We start from the raw sequence: 22,724 nt of genomic DNA, 5'->3' as shown, positions 1-22,724 counted from the left end.
GACTTGGACCAAACATAACTGCCCCATCTATGTAGAATGGTCTTAAATGTAACCAGCGTCTATCCAGTCATATGTATAGGGGATTTCTATTCACACAGCAAGCCATGGATACACAGAACATATTTTCCCCTCCCCACAACAGCTGACTTAACTCATTAGTCATTGTTTAAGTTCATACTAAACAGGCACCAGTAAAACAAACTCAGAACAAGTCTACTTTTAAACAATATGAGCTGTCCAGGTATCCCTATACAGGTAAAGCAGCAGGGCTACTTCCTCTGCTAGGGTTACGGTAACCTTAGCCTCACATAGACTCTCACTTAGAATACCTCACTATTGAGCTCAACAGTGACCGCCCACTCCGGTTCTGAAAGTAAAAATCTCATTATAATCTCGTTACAAGCTATAAGATTGTAACAATCCCAGATAGACTTACCACAAGCTACAAGACACTGACGTGATTGTATGCTAATAAAGACGCTAATCAAGAAGTTCATATCATATCAACCTTGTTTCCAAGACAAACGTGTTGCAAAAAGAGAAAGGAGGAGGGTGAACAGCAGAGGCAGGCATACCTGAGAAGTTTCTTGTGACCAGCATAGTGGTCAAAATAGCTCCCTGCGGGGAAGGAGGGGAGAGTGAGGGAGGAAGAGAGAGGAAAGACACATGAGAGATCGAAGAAGTGAAAGAAGAAGAACATGCTAAAGTGAAGGAAAAGCTAAGTGCATTCATTCATTCATCCATTCATCTTGCAGTGAGCAGTCTTCTGTTACTCAGGCTAATTCACTACTTATTCCAAAAGCTAGCAGTCCTTGTTTGACTACGAGAGGTTGAAGTTATGAGTGAGTGTTAGAGAGAGAAAAAAAGAAAAAAAGAGTATTTATTTCCCTCTCGGCTCCTAATGAGGAAATGCACAGCAGGAATCGTACCTTGAGTTTCCTTCTGGCATTGAACTTCTTCAGGCACTCCACTGTCTCCTGTCTGTGCATCATGGAGGCCACTGTGGAGCGTTGCTGCAGAGAGAAACAAACAGAAAGAAAGAGAGAGAGAAAGAGGGGGATGGAGAGAGAATGAAAGAAAGAAAGAAAGAAAGAAAGAATGAAAAAGAGAAAGAAAGAAAGAAAAAAAGAAAAAAAGAAAAGAGTTTAGGATAGAATATAATATAATACTTTATTGTCACTGTACAGGAAATTGAATAACATTCCACTTGGTGCTTTGTAAATAAAGCAAAAACACGTTTAAAAAGCACCAAAAGGGAGAGCATAGAGCCGCTGAGTCTATGCGCGCCGGCACCATGTCACATGTTTGTGCATATATGGCCTACTGGTTAGCGCTTCGAACTTGTAACCGGAGGGTTGCCGGTTCAAACCCTGACCAGTAGGCATGGCTGAAGTGCCCTTGAGCAAGGCACCTAACCCCTCACTGCTCCCCGAGCGCCGCTGTTGTTGCAGGCAGCTCACTGGGATTAGTGTGTGCTTCACCTCACTGTGTGTTCACTGTGTGTTCACTGTGTGCTGAGTGTGTTTCACTAATTCACGGATTGGGATAAATGCAGAGACCAAATTTCCCTCACGGGATCAAAAGAGTATATATACTACAGTTAACTATACTACACTATACTATCGTAACCCCCAATTATCACCACTTTTGTTCAGAAATTCTAAAACAACGATTCACTTCAAAATAACATTTGCTAAATGAACCTTACATTTTTCAGTAGCCATAGGTGTGTAGATTTGAACAAAATCTGGTTTGGTTCTTAACGGGAGCATTTACTGCCTGAAATTTTTGTTTACCACGCTCGTTATAGTGCTGGCCTGATGGGTCGCCTATTTACGCCGCTTCAACGGCACATGAACAGTTAGACCGAGAATTCTGGTCATGAAATTAAAATTCCACTGGAGCTCCAAGCGGTTGTGTACACGCAGCCTTACAACACTGTTTACAGCTCTTTGGGTCACGGTAAAATGTCATTTTTGGTACATAGCTAATTTTGATACACTTGGTGTGGGTGGTTGCGTTTCTTTAGGAGTCCGCCGTCTTGGTTTGTATAGAAATGGATATTAAGTGACACATACACACAAGACGGCGGAAATACGGGACCGACAGTAATAGGGGGAGTTCTGATATATATGTGCGCATATTTTCATGCATGCCATTGGCTACATCTGGGTAATATCAGCTGTTTTGCTGTGAGTGTGTTGGGACGTACGCAGATCCAGGGGTGCTTGAGGGCCTCAGTGGCAGTGATCCTCTTGGAGGGGTTGATAGTCAGCATCTTATTGATCAGGTCTTTGGCCTCTGGGGTCACTGTGTCCCATTCAGGAGAGGGAAACTAAATATGCACAAACAAACAAATAAACAAACAGATGTCTGTCTAGGATACACATGAATACTGTCATATTCATTCTCCATGCCACTCTCCTACTCACATCATACGCCCCGGCTTTGATTTGTTGATAGAGGCGGTGCTGGTCCTCGTCCCAGAACGGGGGGTAACCCACCAACAGGATGTACAGGATCACGCCTGCAGTAGATAACAGGGAAGTGGACATGAGAGGTCAGCCTGCCGACTCACTACTTTGTTTCACTTCATGAAGGGAGTCTGGCCTCTCATGATTGGGAATTGCACTCTCTTGCACTCTAGCATCGTAACAGGTGTAGACTTTGTGTTAACTTCAAAGTCATTGGTCCACCCTTACCAATCACATTGATCAGGGACTCCTAACGTTACTTACACTTCGCCTTACCTTTACAAACTAAAAATATACTGCATTTGCAGTCAGGAGACAATGTATATAGTCCTACCTTTGCTGAACATAAATGTATACATTCTTCTGACTGCATTCTCCTGATTTACAGGCGTTGCTACTACAGTTTACCACAGCTATATAAGCCCATATAGTATTCGCTTCCCTCCCATCGCTGATTGGCCCTTCACCCTTCATGTCTGAGGGAAACGCTAGTGTATTGTCATGTGCCAGACTAGTAACTCACTGAAAAGAGATTCTAGGTGGTGTGTGTGTGTGTGTGTGTGTCTGTGTGTCTGTGTGTGTCTGTGTGTCTGTGTGTGTGGTTTCATGTGTGACTGTGTTTAATCTCCCCACCACAAGCCCACATATCCACTGGTTTTCCATACGGATCCTTCCTCAACACCTCAGGAGACAGGTATCCTGGAGTGCCAGCGAAGCCTGTGGGTACGGAAAGAAAGAAAGAAAGAAAGAAAGAAAGAAAGAAAGAAAGAAAGAAATTAAAAACTAAAATGGAGACTTGGTGTTCTTATTCCTGTAGTCCACTGAAGGGACACTCACCAAACCAGGCCTGCTGATCCCCCTGCACCTCAATGGCCAGTCCAAAGTCTGCCAGCTTGACGGCAGCACCTTTAAGCTTGCTAGCCAGAAGTAGGTTCTCTGGCTGTGGGAGGACAAACAGAAGGTTAGCCACCTGTGCTACTGAACATCTCATCTGTGTCATTTTCACTGCCACCCATACATGTGTTTCAAAATGGATTTACTTGTAATAAAAAAAACACACATACGCATAAACAAAAAGGTTTTCACACCAGATAGAAACAATTGTATTTCCTGATGTATATATAACTCGCCTCTCTCTCTCTCTCTCTCTCTCTCTCCATATCACTCCTCTTTCTCTCTATTCTTTCCCTTTCTCTTACCCACCTGTCATGACACTATAAAGCCCAGCGTGTGAAAAGGTCTGCTCTCCTTAGGCCCAGTCAAGGGCTTACTGTGGAGCTCACCCACTCATCGTAATCATGAATAATGCATCCGCTGACATTTACAAGCAGGTTAGGCTCAGTGCCACAGCCAAGCACATGGCCTGGGCTCTCCTCTGTTGGAACACAACCTGTACATCACTAAGTCCATATAATATTCGCACAGGGGCCTCCCTAATGGGCAGTACTGGTCAGACCAGAGAGGGTGTGATGTTATGTAGGCTTCTTGTTATGGCTTCAGATCCAAGTAAAGGGGCAGAATGGGTATTGAAATCCAGATGCTGTTTATGGGGTAGCATAAGCACACCAGCCCCAGCTGGTTTACAGCTAAAGCCACCTCCATAAGCTCTGGCTTAGTCTATTCATACCATGACCTCGAGATATGTGTCCCACTGATCAGTCCCCAGTGTACTTGCATTGAGATGGCAGCCATGAATGTGACCTCTGTTGTCAAATAAGTAGTGAGGAAGAAATGTACTATGCACACAGTACATTAATGTATACCTCAGAAAATACCCAATACTAAATTCATCGCCAGCTGACAACTCCTGCGTTGTTTTGAATGGTGAGCGTTGTACCAAATCTTCTATCTCATTGGGAAAACCTCTGCAAAAGCTCCATGCTGCTTACAGTAATGCTTACCTTTCAAGATCAACTCATTCTCTACATGAAACAGGCCAAAGTGCTCGCTCACACAGCATCAGCTCCTTTCATAATCTAATACCCCTTACCAATAGTTACTGCTGGGGTAGTAACTGTTCATGCTTACACTGCTAATCATGTAGCATATATAAAACCTCAGTCAACAAACCCATATTTGCCCTCACATGCATAACACTAATCCAAAGATCTGCCCTTCACATGCCCTTGACTGTGATTCAAACAGCGCCTCAGTGTCCTCTGAGCAATGACTGGATCTTGTCCGCTCAAAGTGAAAGGGAATACCGAAACCACTGTTGCTATGGACTGACCTTCAAGTCCCTGTGGACGATTCCATTTACATGGCAGTGATGAACACTCTCCAAGATCTGCTGAATACAATGGCTGGTTAAGGGGAGAGGGGGGGGGGAGAGAGAGAGAGAGAGAGAGAGAGAGAGAGAGAGAGAAAGAGCAAGAAAGAGGCAGACAATGACACATAAAGAGAGAGAGAGAGATCAACAGAAAAAAGGTAAGGACATGAAGAGATGTGCAAAAAGATAAAGGTAATATAAAAATGCATTTGAGATAGAAATCTCTGTGTAGGCATATCATGTAAAACTGCCACAGTTGTAGAGCATATTGTGTACTAAGCAACATGTTAACACAGTAAAACACTCATTAATCATCCTGAGAGAACAATACATCCCACCACATTTCTCCTGAGAGATTTTAAACACAACTACAAAACTTGGAGTTGTAAAATACTCCTTGGATCATTAATCACATTTATAAATAGCTTGGTAAGACGTAACCTGAGATGTATTACACCAGCGATAAAGTCACAATTGATACACATAATTGTCTCTGCTGCGCTGCAAACAGCCTCTCCAGGAGAACAGTGAGACAGTGATTTATCTCTGCAGCAGCAAACAGCAGTGAGTGTGCACACTTGGGCCTGATTGTGTGTGTGTGTGTGTGTGTGTGTGTGTGTGTGTGTGTGTGTGTGTGTGTGTGTGTGTGTGTGTGTGTGTGTGTGTGCGTGCATGTGTGTGCGTGTGCGTCTGTGTGTGTGCGTCTGTGTGTGTGTGTGCATCTGTGTGTATGTGTGTGTCTAGGACAGAGTAAGCTCGATTTATGTGGGTGTGGAAATAGGTACACAGTGGTATCAAAATTACCATCAACAGTTAGCAATCAGTGTATGTGTGTGTGTGTGTGTGTGTGTGTGTGTGTGTGTGTGTGTGTGTGTGTGTGTGTGTGTGTGTGTGTGTGTGTGTGTGTGTGTGTGTGTGTGTGTGTTTGAGTTGGCATATCCATTCCTACCTGGCATCAGCCTCGCTGTAGTACTCTCTGGCAACAATATCCTCAAACAGCTCCCCTCCAGTGACCCTGAGGTGAAAGAGCAAGCAAAACAGCATGCAGCACATCAATACCTGGCTGTGATAGGTTGGTGTGAGTATAAGCCCAATCCAATTAAGACTGCACAGAGGATACTGCACTGCACATATGCACTGTACATATCTCTCTGCATATACATATAACAAATGAATCCCCCTGGAGCAGTGTTGTGTTGAGTGACAAAATAAAGACACCCAGTCGTTGCATTACTGCTGTATGCTGTATGTTACTTGTATGCCTTCATATGGTTTTTCATATGGTTTTAATATGAAGAATAAATATCTTGTGGAGGACACAAGATTGTTGTTATAGGCACTTGATGTTCCAGAAGTGTTTACATTTATACATACATCGTAACTGGAATATTTTGGAAATGTCAAAAATGTGTGTGTCTGTGTGTGTGTGTGTGTGGTTGTGTGTGTATACATATATATATATATATATATATATATATATATATATATATATATATATATATATATATATATATATATATACACATATATACATGGCCTCCAAGATCAAATCACTAACTAGACACAGTACAGTCCATATTAGCACTCTCTCAATACATGCATGTACGTGCACATCCACACCCATACACACACATGCATAAGCCAAAAAGCCATGTCATCTGATAGTGAGCTGCGAAGGGCAACTGTCCATAAAAGACTGACATTTCTATTTGCATATACAGAGAGAGAGAGAGACACACAGAGAGAGAGAGATAGAGAGAGAGAGGAGCGTGCGCGCACACACACACTCAGATGCAACCCATGTAAAATGACACATATTATCTCCACTGCCACTAATTGTCTTTAATGTTGGTGTGACTATCTATAATTGAGAAACATAAAATAAGCAGGAGAAGGCTAACCCATATTGTGGGTTAGCCTCAGGCTAGCCTTGAAAGGCACTGGACTCCCATAAGCCAGTTTCAGCATCATGCCGCAAAATGGGTCAGTTCTCCTTTGAGTCTGTTTCTGAGCTAGAAACAGGGGGAGAGGAATGGGAAATGGTACATGGGCAATAGAATTCAGTGGGATTGACAGAGAGAGAAAGAGAGAGAGGGGGGGAAATGAAAAAAGAGAGGAAGAATGTTTACTTACAGATCAAAGACCAGGTAATGAAAACCTTCTTCAGATATGCTATCATGAAGCCTCACTGTAAACAAAAAAGTATATGTAAAGAATATTATTATTTTATTTTCCAAAGCATGATTTTAAACATCAGCTCATGTTCTCATTGTGAAGTCAATGAAATACTGACAACATATGCAAGGTATGCTGTCATAATGTGCATGGGATCAATCAGTCAAAAGACTGTTGTCTCTAAAATGTGTTTAGAGGACTTAAGACAGTTTAGTTTCAGTTGTAACAGAGTAAGAGCTGTTTAAAGTTGTTTATAAAGAATAATGACACAAACCAATATTAAAAGTTCAAATATCAGTGTCAGTGCTGATGACATCATAAGCCCTAATTTGAAGGATAGGCAAAGTGCAAAGTCTAAAGTCTAACTCAAGCTCATTTTAATGGCTAAGCAAAATGTATTTGCTAAGACCTTAAGCACAAACAATGCTGAGCTCTTGCTGTGAGGACTTTGTACCCACAATAGAGATAGTCCCTGTGTGAGGACTTTGTGTTGACAGACTTTGCACTTTGCCTGTCATTTAAATGAGGGCCCTTGTACAGCCTGGAAATCCAGACCCACATCTAGAAAGATTTAGGGTCTGGCTATGAGTAATGAAAATGGCCCAACTCGAGGGGTGGCACAAAGCATGCATTTGAAAAGATCATTGCCATCTGTTTAGCTCGCCTCTGGCCCGCCTATATCAGATACACTGATGTGATTGGTGCAGCTCGGCTCCAAGGGCATAATGAGCATCATCACTGATTGCCAGAGTGACTCGCTGAGCAAATTCAAATTGTGCTCTCCCAAGAACTCTCGATTTTCAGGGTAACCTTTATACATATACATTGCATAATACATATGTGCCCACTATCAAATCAAATCAAATCAAACTTTATTTGTATAGCACATTTCATGTGACAAGCAGAGACCCAATGTATCTTAAAAGGAAAGACATTCTAGATTGTAAGCTATAACAAATGTTTTGAATTCATTAGCTGTGCACAATTATAAAAAATAAAAAAAAATGGTTACACTGGTGTTTCATATCAGTTCAATTCTTTTAGTCTATGTTAAGTGACTTTATGACCATTACAAAAATCGATATAATTTATGTTCAAGCCCTGACTTGGAATCCATGCTATCAACAACAAGGAGTTCTCAAGCAAGGAAGTCACTATCAACTGTGACCAATGTCACAGTTTGTGACCTATTCAATATCTATGGTAATAACAGTCGACACAGTGGCCTAAATCCTGGAAGTCGAATAGCTTTATCTTACTCTGACTATGATACTTTTAAAGAGACTCTTTTTGACTAACGTGTAGTGAAAATGGGAATACTTAATGAATCCATGTATTGTAAGTATTCTCTTCAGGCCTCTTCAGGAATCATTTCCTTAGGCCCGTCCCTGGTCCTCTATGTGGACCTTGCTACATGCCACTTCTACCTCCTTGTGTTTACGTACGTTTATGATTCTGCGAATGTGAAGTCAAGTGGGAATTTTTAACCTTCAATTTAGAGTAACTCAGATCTACATTACACACATGTATTTGGTGATGTGTAGGTTTTGCAATCATTGAAATAAATGATATAATATATCAAGTAGGCTAATTCTGGGATGTGTGCTCACACGTTACACAATTTACAGTAAACCGGATGGTTTATAAATAGAGCCAGGGGCACTGATGGATAGATATGATTGGAGAATAAGGATAACCCCAAAATATGCTCTTGAAAAAAACATTAAAGTGCAAAACGCACTCTCGCCAGAATATTTTACTGACAGTACTTAAATAAAGCCACATCAAGCAGATGGGCACATTTTGGCCCTAAGCTAACTTTATCAGATATTATCCCTCACCCAGAGACTTCCTGACCAGGCTGTCTTGCAAGTTCTTTTTAAAGCCATTTAGTTTGCATAGTTTGCTGGTAGCTACCATCATGAGCACACAAGAGCTCTCTCATCTTTAAAGTACTAACATGTTTGAGTTCATGCATTAGTATTAACTACAACGACCAGGAGACTTGAAGTCAGCAGACTAGGACTAAAAAAGGCTTTTGAAAATGAGTCACAGAAAATACCTGCAAACACCAATTTCTGAATTGTGTGTGTGTGCAGTGTGTGGAGGGGTGGATGTAGAGTGAGCTTGTGTGTGAATGTTGCGTGCACACCACCTACCTATATTGGGGTGTTTCAAAAGACGGCAAATCCTGGCCTCTCTCTCCAGTTTCTGATGATCTATGAGAGACAGAGACAGGGAGGAGAGAAAGAGAGGCACAATCTGTTATCTTCTACCATCATTTCACCAGTAGAGGGCGCCACCTCTGGGAGGGATACACGCCAGCTGGCGCACGCTGACTACTGAAAAGGCTATAAATAAACCGCATGCCCCCGACCTCCAACCGAGTCCCCCCCCCCCGCTCCGCGTACACACACACACACACACACGCACACAGACACACACAGACACACACACACATACACACACACACACACCATCCTGTCTCCCATGCTTCATTTCTGACAACTCTTCTCTTATCTAATCTCCAAGATAAAGATGCTAAACTTAACTTCAAAATGTGACCTAATATTCCGAGATAAGAGTCACCGAGTGTTGACTGTGAGCAACGACACAACAACACTGTAGTCACACGCCTACCTAAAGGGCACCAAGCTGCCAGAGGGTGCTGGCTGAGACTATGACATGCTGATGCAGGTATATGCACCAAACCAGTTACTGCGTTAAGTCGCTGTCGCAGCTCTAATGATGGACATTCCTCACACCATGCCATCTGTCATCTCTGGGAACCTGCATGATTTCAAACGTCTCGCTCTCAAATGGTGGCCGTGAGAATCAGGACTCTGCAAAAGGCCATTGGATTCAGCAGAGCCACCAAACCTGGCGAGAGCAAAAGTGTGCCGTATGCATCTGAATCAGGGAGGAGGCGACCCATTTCAGCTCTGCCTAAGGACACGCACACATAGAGGAGAGAGGGCTTTTTTTTTTTTCAAATAAAATAGGACGTCTATTTTTTCGTCCCTGTCCTCAGCTGGGTAGCAAACTGTCCCTTATCACTCACACTTTAATTTTTCTATTCTTTTTTTTTAATTATTATTTTAACATTTTGCTTTTTCTTCCTCTAAAGGTCAGACAGCAAGCTAAGACCTGTCCAGACAATAGCACAAAGCAGATCGCCACAACAGTTATTTATTTCTCATCTGTTTATTCTTATCCATGTAGCTCCCTTCAGGCCCTGGGCAAATGACTAAGAGTTCTAACTACCCATCTCTCTCTCCCTAGAAAAACTGCTCTTGTACCCTGTGTCCTCCCTTCCAACCCCCCCCCCCCCACACACACACACACACACACACACACACACACCCCTCTCTCTCTCTCTCTACATTCCCATATCTCTCTCTATTTTTCACTCTCTCACCCTTTCTTGTTTTTCCTTTCCTCCACAGGTAGCCCACCTACCAGCCAGCCGGACATCTGTTGTCTAGCAACTCCTCCACCAATCACGGGGCTAGCCCTCTCCTCTCTGCAGTGGAACCACCCTTGCATGCAAATGGAAGACCCCAGGAGCCTCGGCGTCAACTCAAAAAAATAATCAAATAAAACTTCTAAAGTTCAGTCCTCTGCTCTGAGGAAATATTTTACTACCCTGATATTTCACAATTAACATGGAACATGGTAGTCTTACTAAGGCTTGCAAGACTTGTTTGCTATGGTAACATCAAATCATTTGTGACAATCATGGAAATGACAATTCAATTCTCTGACCACGATCTGTGAATCCAGAGTGTTGAGGAAAGGACAAGCAATTTGCGGTGACAGGTTACATCCCCTATTCCAGGTGTATGAGGTGCTGCCATCAGGCAGAAGGTATAGGGTGCTGTCCTTACAAACCAACCGGGCTCGCAAATCATTTATTCCTACCAGCATTACACTACTGAATAAGTTAGGGAAAATAACTTGATCCACTTTCTGTGTGATAATGCTGCACTTTGATATGATATTAAAATGTCACTGATGATGTTGCACGTTACTATTGATAGCACATTGGTGCTAATGATACAGCACTTTACTATTTTATAATGTAGAGATACTTGGTGTTGTGCATGGTTGTTGTGTGGGGGGAGGGAGGGGTTAGTGGTCCTGTTGTCTATGGTCTGGGGTCTGTTGTCTGTCTGTCTATCTGATGAGCTGTCTGGTGCAAGAAGAATTTCCGAAAGGATCAATACATGTCTACTGTATGTCTATCTAATTTGTTTCATCTGACAATGACAGTGTTGTGTAGCCATGGACTTATAGAATGTCTATATCAGCCTATAAAATACTAATGACAGCATTTGTGGACAGACACATACACACATTTTGATGTATCATCTATCATTAGCAGTGCACGTAGAGGGATTAGAGCAGTACAGACGCCCCCCCCCCCCCCCCCCCCCCCTCTTTAAAAGCAGGACCACAAAGTGTGCATCATAGGCTTCCCACCTTCGTGAAAGTTTTCTGATGAGTTTGGATAGGCAGTGAGGGCTAAAAGGACAGGGTATTATCTACAGTATATACTGTATATATGATCTGTATTGATATGATATGATCATAAATCAGCCAATCAATAATTGATTGCTTTAGAGAGACTGCTTTAAATGGCAGCTGTATGATACATCTGTGAAGGCGATTTAGTCAAGTATATCTTTATTCAGATAGGGCAGAGAAGAGTGGCAGGGAGTGAGTGGAAAAGAGAGATGGGCAGCCGTGGCCTACTGGTTAGTGCTTTGGACTTGTAACCGGAGGGTTGCCGGTTCGAACCCCGACCAGTAGGCATGGCTGAAGTGCCCTTGAGCAAGGCACCTAACTCCTCACTGCTCCCTGAGCGCCGCTGTTGTTGCAGGCAGCTCACTTAATACATACCATATGAGAATACTTGGTTAATTTGCTATATATATATATATATAATACGAGTATCTGTCTATATTGAGTGAGCTACCATACTCAAGATGAAGCAAGAAGCAAAAAAACATATGGGGCCCAATCTTACATCTGGCGCATCATGGTGCTATGTAGGTGTAACCCAACTGTTGTTGTTTTGCAGCTACTGCAATTATCCAGGCGCATGAGTTGACAGGCTATGTTTTCAATCAATGTTGTCAGTCAGTGCTATGAAAGTAAGTAATTACGTATAAGACTTTGTTTTATCATTGCCTACCACTTCAATTATTAGGCAAGTACAGATGTGTGTATATGCTCTGCTTGTCAGTTGTCTCACACACACACACACACACACACACACACACACACACACACACACACACACACACACAAAGTACTTTAGCAAAGCAAGCTTTAGTGAAATCCTGCTGCTGCATAGCCAGTCGCATATGCGAGCAGGTTCCTTTTGCAAAACACACCCATGCTTAATTAAGAAATTCTGCCGTCAAACTACCAAAAGTGAACTAGACATGCCCTAAATACGCTTAAACCATAGGATTCAGACCATTTGTTTTAGACCGTCAAAATAAGTCCCATGTACTATATTTACAGTTTTTTTCAATTGTTTACACGCAATTTTGAAAACCGGGCTCTTTTTTTCAAAATATAGTCACAATTATCCAAACACCACACTCAATTTGCATAATTCTTAGATTGTTTGAAAAATGACACATTTCAGTCAAAACATACACACTTCAGTCAAAACATATACACATATTTGTGAAAATGCTATTAGTTTTCATTTAACCAACACAGTCCTCAATGATCAGACACTATTGCAGTCAGTTCCACATTGCTAATTTTAGGAAATAGCATGTGCTAGATTTTTGGCCAGACATTGTTATGTAAGGGATAATTTAGATGACAAACCCACAACATTCTTCATAATTAGTTTGATATATAGGAAGAAACTTACCAAGCACTGCACAACACTGATGCTGCAGACTGAATATTTCAAGTATTTATTTCAATACTTACAGTATTTCTTACCATAATCAGATACAGTAATCAACCAACAATGAAATCAAAGAAACAAATACAATCTGTAGACAAATAAAAATGACTGCATAAAGTACATACACTTTGACTCTGAAGAAAAACTAAGCAACAAGAATACTGTAACTATTCATCATCTCTCCGTCTGGCTGGATCAGGCCATAAGATTTCATCCACATCACAGGCTATGTCTTCATTGGCAAGGCACCATTGGAAAAATTGCCTCGTGTAAGTGTCGCACAGATATCTTGAGTCAAATTTGGTCCTCGTCTTCTTTGTTCAGGTTCTATCAACTCTTCAAGTCCTTCTCTACCTCTTCCTCTACCTAGGCCTCCTCCTCTACCTCCTTCTTAGCTCCTTCCTTTTTTGTTGAAGACAGGTGAACTCACCTGCTGCCTTTTATAGCACACCTGAGTGCTGCGTTTTCAAATTAGCACATGTGTGCTTCCACACCTGGTGGATGTGGTTATCCAATTCGTTCATTAGTGTGGTCGTGGGCAATCTGGCTTTGTAATGACAAGGAAGTAACCTCACAATCCTTATCTGTGTCTAAGGTGTGAAAATGTGTGTAGAGTTTTACAAATTACTGTGTGTAATGTTTTGCAAAAAGGGTGAAGCAGACATTTTGTGTAATGTTGTTCCAATCTGTGGAGGTGTTTTGCTCCTTGGAGTAGAATTTTGCAAATTGTGTGGACATTTTAGTGTGTAAACAATCGTAAAAAACTGTAATACAGTATCCCACATTAGTATTTTTAAAGTATAATATTTGGTAACACTTTATAATAAGTATGCTTTAATAAGTATGCCATAATAAATAATAAACTAGTCATTACCTTTGTTAAAGGTGTGATTTGTAGGATTGTTACCGAACGTTCTGTAGGCCAAAATCAAAACATTCTCAAGACTACCAGACGCGAGCCTCTTCTGGGTTGCCAGATGTAATGAAGACTTAGCTAACGTTAGTTGACCTGCAGCTGCTTTAACGTTTCTCCAACCATGACCCAGCTACACATTAAGGAAACAATGAAAACAAAAAATACCTCTCTAACCAACGTAACATATTTAGCTGAAGTCAGCGATGCAGATGAAGTTTAGCCTAGGCTACCTGTTGTGGAGAAATATGGCCAGCTCTGCGTCAGACTTGATATTCTTCATTTGACGAAGACGTCACCATATCAGGAAGCTCCTCCGATGTCCACTTAATTTGTTTCTTGTTTTAATTTTGTAAATTTGCCTGCCTCTCGTAGGCGTTCATGACTACAACTGACAGCTGTTGACAGTTGGCCTTTGCTAATTTGGCAACCCAAATAGGAGGACGCGCTAGCCCATTATTAATACGCTATTCTAGAATTAATCGTTCAATACATAAACGAAAATTCCAAGAGATTCCGCTCCGTAACTCATTTTTTTCATGGGTTTTACGGGGTTTTACGGGTTAGAGTAATGTTGTCAAATAAGCCATTACGTCAATTCATCGTGTTTCCTTACTCTCTGACAACATATGGTGATCATTTTCTGAATGGTTACAGTTTATTTTCCATTATTTCCTACATACTGGACCTTTAATATTTGTAAATTGTTACTAAAATATCTATTTGGCACAAGTTAAGTTTTCTATTACACCCACCACCCCCAACACTCACACACGATCTCTACACAGTATAAGCTAAAACCCACCTCCCCAATCCCTCAATAATCCCTCCCCAATGTCCAATATGCAGTTTACATCTTTACAAACACAATTCCATTGCATTTCTTACACCAGTAACTAGGGTGTAACTATTAACTTGTGCCAAATAGATATTTTAGTAACAATATTTTAGCAAAGGGTTAGGTAATGACTAGTTTGCTATTTAATATGGCACCTTATTATAAAGTGTTGCCCAATATTTTTATATGATTTTTCCCACATTTGCTACCATGCTACAGTAAGTCACCATACCTGCAACCGCATGACACTACAAATTTCCTATCATACCTGTTACGACCTGGTGGGTCTTTGTGTGGTGGCTCCGCCCCTATTTGTGCTACTGCTATCTCGTCTGTCTCCTACAGGCTGCTGAGTACAGAGGTGACGCCTCCGGATGTTAATTGTCGTGGCCATAAGAGGGCCGGCTCTGGCATGATGTCGCTCTCTCACTCATTTCCCTGGCCTGCTCTGACGGGAGAGCTCATTGGGAGCTGCCTTGACTCGCTGCCCTTCTGGAGATCTCGCCTCCTTTTGCATCTCCGTCACGTTATATTTAGTTTATTCATCTACCCCTAGACACACATTGCACAACACTTTACTTTTGTACCTAAACTGACATTCTCTACTTTTATGTTAATAAAACATAGAACATAGAAACATAACATACCCAATAGAACGCCCGAAACACTTCAAGAGATTCAAGCCTCAAATCTGTGTCTCAAGTAGTGCTCTATGGACAGCTTGGCCATCATCTGTGTATGCACTGGAACTAGCACTGCAGGTATGGTTTGGTCTATGTTGGAGCAAACCCTCGATAGTTGTCTCTTTCTTTCTCTGTTTCTCTCTCTGTCTCTTTTCTCTTTCATTCTGAGAAGAGTCTCCCTCACCAGTTACCGCACTGCAGCAGGATTGTGTGTGTGAGTGTGTCTGTGTGTGTGTGTGTGTGTGTGTGTGTGTGTGTGTGTGTGTGTGTGTGAGAGAGAGAGAAAGTGTGTGTGTGTGTGTGTGTGTGTGTGTGTGTGTGTGTGTGTGTGTGTGAGAGAGAGAGAAAGTGTGTGTGTGTGTGTGTGTGTGTGTGTGTGTCAGTATGTATGTGTGTGTTTTCTTCTTTTTCCTTGCGACTGCTCCTAGAGATTACTGACAGAGAAACTGACTCTCTCTTTCTCTGTCACACACACACACACACACACACACACACACAATAAATCCCTGTAGTGAATGACGAATTGTGCCCAGCTGATTCCTCGTAGACCAGCATGCCATTCTGCCCTCTGGTTCCTCCCCAGAGCAGGACACATCCCTCTCTTCACCAATGTGACCCGTCCAGCTAGGTGTTACTAAACCCAGGGTGTCTCCCAACACTCTGCTGGTGTGACAATTCTGTGCTGCAAACATCCATTCCATTTAAACTGTCCAATTACTGTCACAGACACACATGTCCATGTACACTTGACATATACTTCATATTCACAATCAGTACTCTTAGCCAAAGATGCTTACTGTATTTGCCAGATTTGCTAAATTTAGCCGTGTTTTAGCCCATAAACTGACTCTTACACACCACAGATAGATGTACCATGCCTTGTATTTGATACTGGCTGTAATATCAGAATTACAGATGATTATTTTAAATGCATAGGTAAACAGATACATAGAAAATGTTTGAATAAAGCATGTTTTTTCTGAAATATATTTTCCTGTGCCCTGCAGAGTTATTCACATCCATGACGGCCAAGTCTCAGCAAATTAACTCTGTCTCCGAATCTAATCATTCCAAGTATGGGCACCCTCCACTGCTTCCAAATGGCTTCTGAATTAGAGCGAAGATGTTCAAGAGTCCACAACTAATACCATTACACAGCCTTGTTCAGTGAGAGAGACGGTATGCTCAACACTGGCCTTGATATCTTGCACGTTTCCATGCCTATTCCACATATCTATGAATATTGATTGATGTCTGGTTATCTGGACATACAAGGCCTACATATAGACGTAAAAGAATAGTATCACATTAGCTTATCTTACATAGACATTTAGGAAAAAAACATTACAATAGAAAAGCTAAAAATGCAAACAAACATCCTCTGTGGCACACAGAAAAACACGTGACGTACATGTCCATGTAAACACCAGCTCAGACGCCACTCCCATAATAAACTGAGAAGCACAAATCTCTGACACATTCACAGTGACACAATCTCTCTCTCCTCTCTCTCTCTCTCTCTCTCTCTCTCTCTCTCTCTCTCTCTCTCTCTCTCTCTCTCTCTCTCACACACACACAAAGATGCATGCATACAGAATACATTTCAGTTGTGTCCCTGATTGCTGTCATGGCCCATTTTCACAGCTCAGAGTGGAGTTGTTGTTTTTTTACACTATAGAGGCTGTGGAGATGAGGTGAGGCTACAGGCCTCCGCAAGGGGGTTCACAACAACACATTTGCACACGCACACACCACACAAAGAACCTGCAAAGGCCTGAGGATGCCAAGACCAACAACGCACCACCCGACAGACACAACGAGCCCTTCATGTCAGTATAAAACGGAAAGCAAACGTGTGAGGCGAGCATCTGAAGCCCACAGTGGACACTCACGTGCATCAAACAATCATTTCATGCAGTACGTCTTGGAACCTGCCTTAATGCCCTTCTTTCCTACTGGCAGGTCAGAGCAGGAGGGTGAAGAAGGAAGAGGAAGAGGAGAAAGAGGAGAAGGGTAGGTGCAACTCAGAGACTCTGATACAAGAGAGGCTCTAATTAAGAGTGCCCTAGCTATCTCCTCAGAATTCCATGCCCTAGTTAGCCAAAGTGGTGATTTTTTTTTTTTTTTTTTTTTACAAGAACCAGGCTAGCACAGCAGTCTTTCCTGTGCTGCCCTGCTAGCCACTTCCTGATTCAAACAGGAGAGATAGCTATTGCATGAAGAACACGGATGAGATGGTCATGGACACATGGTTCACTCTTGCATTTCATTTGAGGTCTGAATATATAACATTTATAGAACTTTCAACTATACTGTAACCGTGCAATTAGTTTAATTAAATATGGTAAAAATGAAACTATTTTATGATTATGTGCAATTTTGTTTGAGTTTGTGTGTGTGTGTGTGTATGCTTATGGCTGCAAGTAATCACAGTATGTATATTTAGCCTCTCTGTACCCAGTATGTCATGTGATATGCTTCCCTCTCTCTCCCTCCCTCCTGCTCCCCCTCTCTTTCTTTCTCTCTCTCTCTTTCTCTTTCTCGCTCTTTCTCTCTCTTCATCTGTCTGTCTGAACAAGTCAAGGGGTGAAAGGAATGATACATAAACAATGAGCACAAATTCACACATTTACTTTCCTCTTACAAACCAGCACATTCTGACACCAAACCATTACTCTAACCACCAACAGCAAGACCAACGTGCCATTTATTCTCTATGTGATGGAGGGTGACATAATCATTTTTCACACGTATCATTACCTGAGTACAGAGCCACACAGCAAACACAATATTCACACAGAGTAAACACATATGCTCTCTTCTATCACAAATACAAAAAGAAAACATACGTATATGGAAGAAACGAGTAGCCGCTACCCATTATTATTTCCCATGATTGTTCTGTCTTCCAAAAGAGTGTTGTTGTCTTCACTCAATATCTGTATAATTATAATAATAGATAGCCAGATTGTGACCTGGACTCCACACAGCCCCCACCCTCCTTTCTACAGGCTCCCAGTGTCCACCCTTACCCTGATCTGGGCCTGGAGGTCACCGACTCAACAAGGGACAGTATGCCAATGTGTGGGTGAGTGTGTGCGTGAGGCAGAGCGACAGAAAAAAAGAGAGAGTTAATGTGTGTGTGTGTGTGAGAGTGTGTGTGTGTGTGTGTGTGTGTGTGTGTGTGTGCGCGCGCGTCTGTGTGTGTGTGTGTGTGTGTGTGTGTGTGTGTGTGTGTGTGTGTGTGTGAGAGAGAGAGAGAGTGTGTGCGTGAGACAGAATGACAGAAAAAAAGAGAGTTAATGTGTATGTGTGTGTGTGTGTGTGTGTGTGTGTGTGTGTGTGTGTGGCTGAGAGAGAGAGAGAGAGAGAGAACAGGGTGTGGGGGTGGGAATCTATGCAGGGATGCTATACTAGGGCTTATCACAGAAAGAGGTTAAGACCATCCCTGACATGCCGGAGCGTCCAGTGTAGTAAACCTCTGCAGAAATGCCATAGTAAAGCAGGGGGAACAGAGGGAGGGACAGATGCACATGAAATGAAAAAGACTCGATAGCCCACCACGCTACACGATGCTGTATTTTTGGAAAAGCCATCCCAGCATGCTACTCTGCTGTTACTGATCCCTTGGCCTGGGTGTCCATTTCAACACCCACAGCCAGAGAGAGAGAGAGAGAGAGAGAGAGAGAGAGAGAGAGAGAAAGAGAATAGGAAAGACAGAAAGAGAAGGAGAGAGAGAGAGGAAGGGAGAGGGAGGTCAGTGGAAGAGAGGAGAATGAAAGGAGAAGGGTAGTGGGAGGAGAGAGAGGACAAAATAGAGCAGGAACAGCATATGGTAGCAAAAGAGCACAGGCAGGAAGATCACACCAGCAGACGCCAGAGAGAGGATCAATTGTGATGGCAGCAAACTGAAAAGTGAGAGAACTGGACATTCGATAGACTCTTCAGCATCCTGTTCACCATTAAGACCAAAAATAGCCATCCTCTGCAAAGAAAACATCCCGCTTTGGCATTTGCACCAAAAAGAACAAAACACTTTTATCTAATGAAGACAAAAAATCTTTAAAGACAAATAGCATCTCACCGAGACAAACATATTATGTACCACCACGACAATCTAGTCTAAACTCAACCCTGCTGTTCAACCTAAAAGGGTCAAGGATGCAAAAAAGATTCTCATGGTAAACAAGAACAGATGAGATAGAAGTCATTGGCTCTTAGGTGAACACAATCTACAGCTTTGAGGAGCTGATTGGTTAAGAGATGCAGCAGAGTTCGGCCACAGAGGACATGATTGGCTCTCAGGAGAGGACAGGCTTTGGGATTGGTTGTTCTGCTCCCTCCTGTGCGGGCCTTCAGGCAAACAGGCCAACGGCAACAATTACAGTGACGGATATGAAAGAACTGGGTCGCCTCTCCCCCGGCTCAACCCTACAAGGAATAAGACCAGCCAAAGCCCTGGAATCAATATCAACACACACACACACACACACTCACACACAGACCCCCCCCCCCCCCCACACACACACACACACACACACACAAACACACACACACACACATGGTCGCACATGCATGCACACACATACAAAGTTGCAGAAATCTCAAAATGGATATTCATTGAGACTCATACTGCCAAAGAAGCAACAAACACATGCTTTAATTATACATTTATTTATCCCACCACAAGAGGACACACAGAAAGAAGGGGGGGCAGATATGTCAGTGTTCTTTTCATGCCTTTTCTACCTGTGCACCTCTCTGTGCCTCTTCAGTACTTCCATCCCCCCTACTTGCATCCTGGCGTCTTAACACTATGCAACACCAACACAGGGATGAACTTAACCTACCTCTGGCAGAGAGCTTCTTCGTGTTGATGATCTTGGCAGCATACTCTTGACCCGACGAAATCTTCACACATCGTCTCACGACCGAAAATGCTCCCCTATTAAAAGAAAGGGCAGATGAAGCAGGGAATGGTCCACAAGGAGGGAGGGAATGAACAGCTAGCCACACTCGACAAGGTGAACAATGCGTATTGTTGAACAACTAAACCCAGCATATGGTCCAGTCTGCCATGTCAACATGAATACGTGGGCCTGTCTATTCCGAAACATATGATTACCGACGAAAATACTGCAGGCAGCATCAAAGTATGCTACAGTTAGCATTATGATACATTAAGTTTTGTCTCCATAACCTGTGATGCTTAATAACGCCTCACCTCAAATACCCCTCTATTGTGTCAGATCTACTGCATTTTCAAACCGCGCAGGGCGCAAGCCTTGCGATTTTACATGCATCGGTAGGCCACTGATTCGAAGAAAAACAGTCAGTCGTTTCAAATTGTGATTATTAACTAGTCGTTTTAAATTGTGATTATTAACTAAGGGTAGCTTGCAGAAACAACAGGAAGACGCATATTAAACCCAATCGTTAGACCAATCATGAAGATATGTATAACAATGCAAGCGCATAGCCAAAACACAGATGCATGTGTGATTGTAACGTGATCTGGCGACGCTGACGGAGAATAGTAGGCTACTGCCTTATCTTCAGACGTGGCTTAAGGCAACCCAATCTTTAGGTCTGATCAGCAGTGGCAGAAGGCGGGATGCAGATAGGGACTGTAAAAGTCACCCTCTGCATCCCCTGTCCCCTCTTCTGACACCTCCTGCCAACCTCACGGAATCCCCAGCCCGATAATTAACCGAGCCTCGCCTGGCTGCAAAGGAATGTGGTTGCGCTCCGGCTGCTGTCGCATTACCATGTGTATTTCTGTCTCCAGAGGGGAGACTTCCCGACACCCCGATACCTATCATTCTGCAACACCACGAGTTACAATACACCATCGCCATTTACGGACCAAAGGATGAACCAATGAAAGAACAACTGACAACCAATTATTGGTATAAAGTCAAAGCCTAAAAATCAAGGTTACCGCCGAACACGTCAGTCTTTGAGAGGTTGTGGGGAGCAGTCAAATCAAGGCCGATGTTTCTATGTATTTTTTGTCTTTCAATGGCGCTTTGAAATACATACTAGATCAATGTAGCCTAAGCATCCAACACACATCGACCACCGAATCACAGATGATAAGCACAAGATGATAAATAAACAATTTAAGCCGCACACACAGCAGTTGGGAATAATCTACGCATCTCAAGGTAAGGTTGACAAATTACATAATCACACATTTGCAGTCATGCTTAGTGATTTAACAAAAAGGCTTACTTTCCTAGCTCTTCAAATAGCTGATATTCATCGGTAAATCTCGTGCAAATCGTAAGGGCCATTCTGACAGATATTGCGGCGCGGAGATGGAAGGCGAACGCAAGCAATGATTCCAAAGACCAGTCGAATCCGCTAGGCTCGCTCCTCGGTACAAGAACGAAGACGGGGAAAAATAGGACAGCTCGCGGGGATAAAGGAGAGGTGGTCCCTGCAGCGTCCTACGGCGCGACCACCGCTGTCACCTTCACGGGGATTGAGGACCGCACAGAACAGATGCTTTCTTTCATATGTGATGGTTGTGTTCACTCATTGTGCGTACATGTATCCATTTCCAAACGTTTCCTGCTGAGCAACAGCGTCGTTGCGTTTGAGACAGACACCACACCACACCTCCCCGTTTCTGCCCCGCCCTCCTGCGCAGAGCTGGGCATAGCCTATTGCACATTTAATAATAATAATAATAATAATAATAATAATAATAATGACAACATACATCAAATGTCTAAACTTTTCTAAGTCATTAAAAACATAATATTTTGCCAAAGACAGTCTGAACTAGATGTACTGTTTGTGTGGCGCCTGTGTGTGTGTGTGTGTGTGTGTGTGTGTGTGCATCAATGTCTGTGTGTGTGTGAGAGAGAGAGTGACAGTCCTGCCTTGTAGTAAGTAAGTTATAAACGCAGTAAAAGGGGGAATATTTAGGGGGGCGAATACTTTAGGCATGCCTATATGCAAAATAACAGTGGTCCAAAATATTTGTTTATAAACAAATTAAACTTAGCTTTGCTGTTTTATATCATAGGCCTAATGTTTCTTTTTAGATAGCATGTGTAAATTATTGTAATAAAATTATTTTGAAATGTTTGCTGAGGATGTAATTTCATAGGCCTACATTACATTTGACTTACACATTTTTAACCAAAGCAACTTACAACATGGTAAACAGTTGAAAGCTTTTGGTAAACAGTTGTTAAGCTTTTGTAATGATGTTTCCAGCCTATTAATTATATAGCCTTAAGTGTTCAACATTCATGAATCATGAGCCCAAAAATAAGACATTAAAGGACAATTCCGGCAAAAATTATCCTAATCGAATGTGACCAGTTTTATTGCAAAGCACTAATTAGCTCATAACGCTAGGCGTCGGGGCACAGGTAAAGTAAAAAGAAATCGCTATTTCTATACCACTAACAAGACTCAAAA

The 22,724-nt window shown here is 42.4% G+C and overlaps 1 protein-coding gene across 7 annotated transcripts in view; it reads right to left on the bottom strand.

The window, feature by feature from the left end:
- camk2d2 (calcium/calmodulin-dependent protein kinase (CaM kinase) II delta 2) overlaps nucleotides 1-21,899 on the bottom strand; it is a 34,055-nt gene extending 12,156 nt beyond the window's left edge. For all 7 annotated transcript variants that reach the window (XM_042108023.1, XM_042108040.1, XM_042108049.1 and 4 more), the window contains exons 1-12: nucleotides 21,522-21,899; nucleotides 20,138-20,232; nucleotides 9,078-9,137; nucleotides 6,877-6,931; nucleotides 5,693-5,758; nucleotides 4,705-4,777; nucleotides 3,312-3,414; nucleotides 3,108-3,191; nucleotides 2,433-2,527; nucleotides 2,213-2,335; nucleotides 930-1,013; nucleotides 576-618 (exon numbers count right to left, since the gene is read on the bottom strand). In XM_042108023.1, the coding sequence (XP_041963957.1) occupies nucleotides 576-618; nucleotides 930-1,013; nucleotides 2,213-2,335; nucleotides 2,433-2,527; nucleotides 3,108-3,191; nucleotides 3,312-3,414; nucleotides 4,705-4,777; nucleotides 5,693-5,758; nucleotides 6,877-6,931; nucleotides 9,078-9,137; nucleotides 20,138-20,232; nucleotides 21,522-21,583 (943 nt within the window). In that variant the 5' untranslated portion in view covers nucleotides 21,584-21,899. The remainder of the gene's footprint in view (nucleotides 1-575; nucleotides 619-929; nucleotides 1,014-2,212; nucleotides 2,336-2,432; nucleotides 2,528-3,107; nucleotides 3,192-3,311; nucleotides 3,415-4,704; nucleotides 4,778-5,692; nucleotides 5,759-6,876; nucleotides 6,932-9,077; nucleotides 9,138-20,137; nucleotides 20,233-21,521) is intronic.
- Between the last annotated feature and the right edge of the window lie 825 nt (nucleotides 21,900-22,724).

The sequence above is a fragment of the Alosa sapidissima genome, chromosome 1, assembly GCF_018492685.1.
Source record: "Alosa sapidissima isolate fAloSap1 chromosome 1, fAloSap1.pri, whole genome shotgun sequence".
In the NCBI taxonomy this organism is placed as follows: domain Eukaryota; kingdom Metazoa; phylum Chordata; class Actinopteri; order Clupeiformes; family Clupeidae; genus Alosa; species Alosa sapidissima.
The sequence above is the reverse complement of the archived record's forward strand: the minus strand, read 5'-3'. Positions and strand labels throughout refer to the sequence as shown.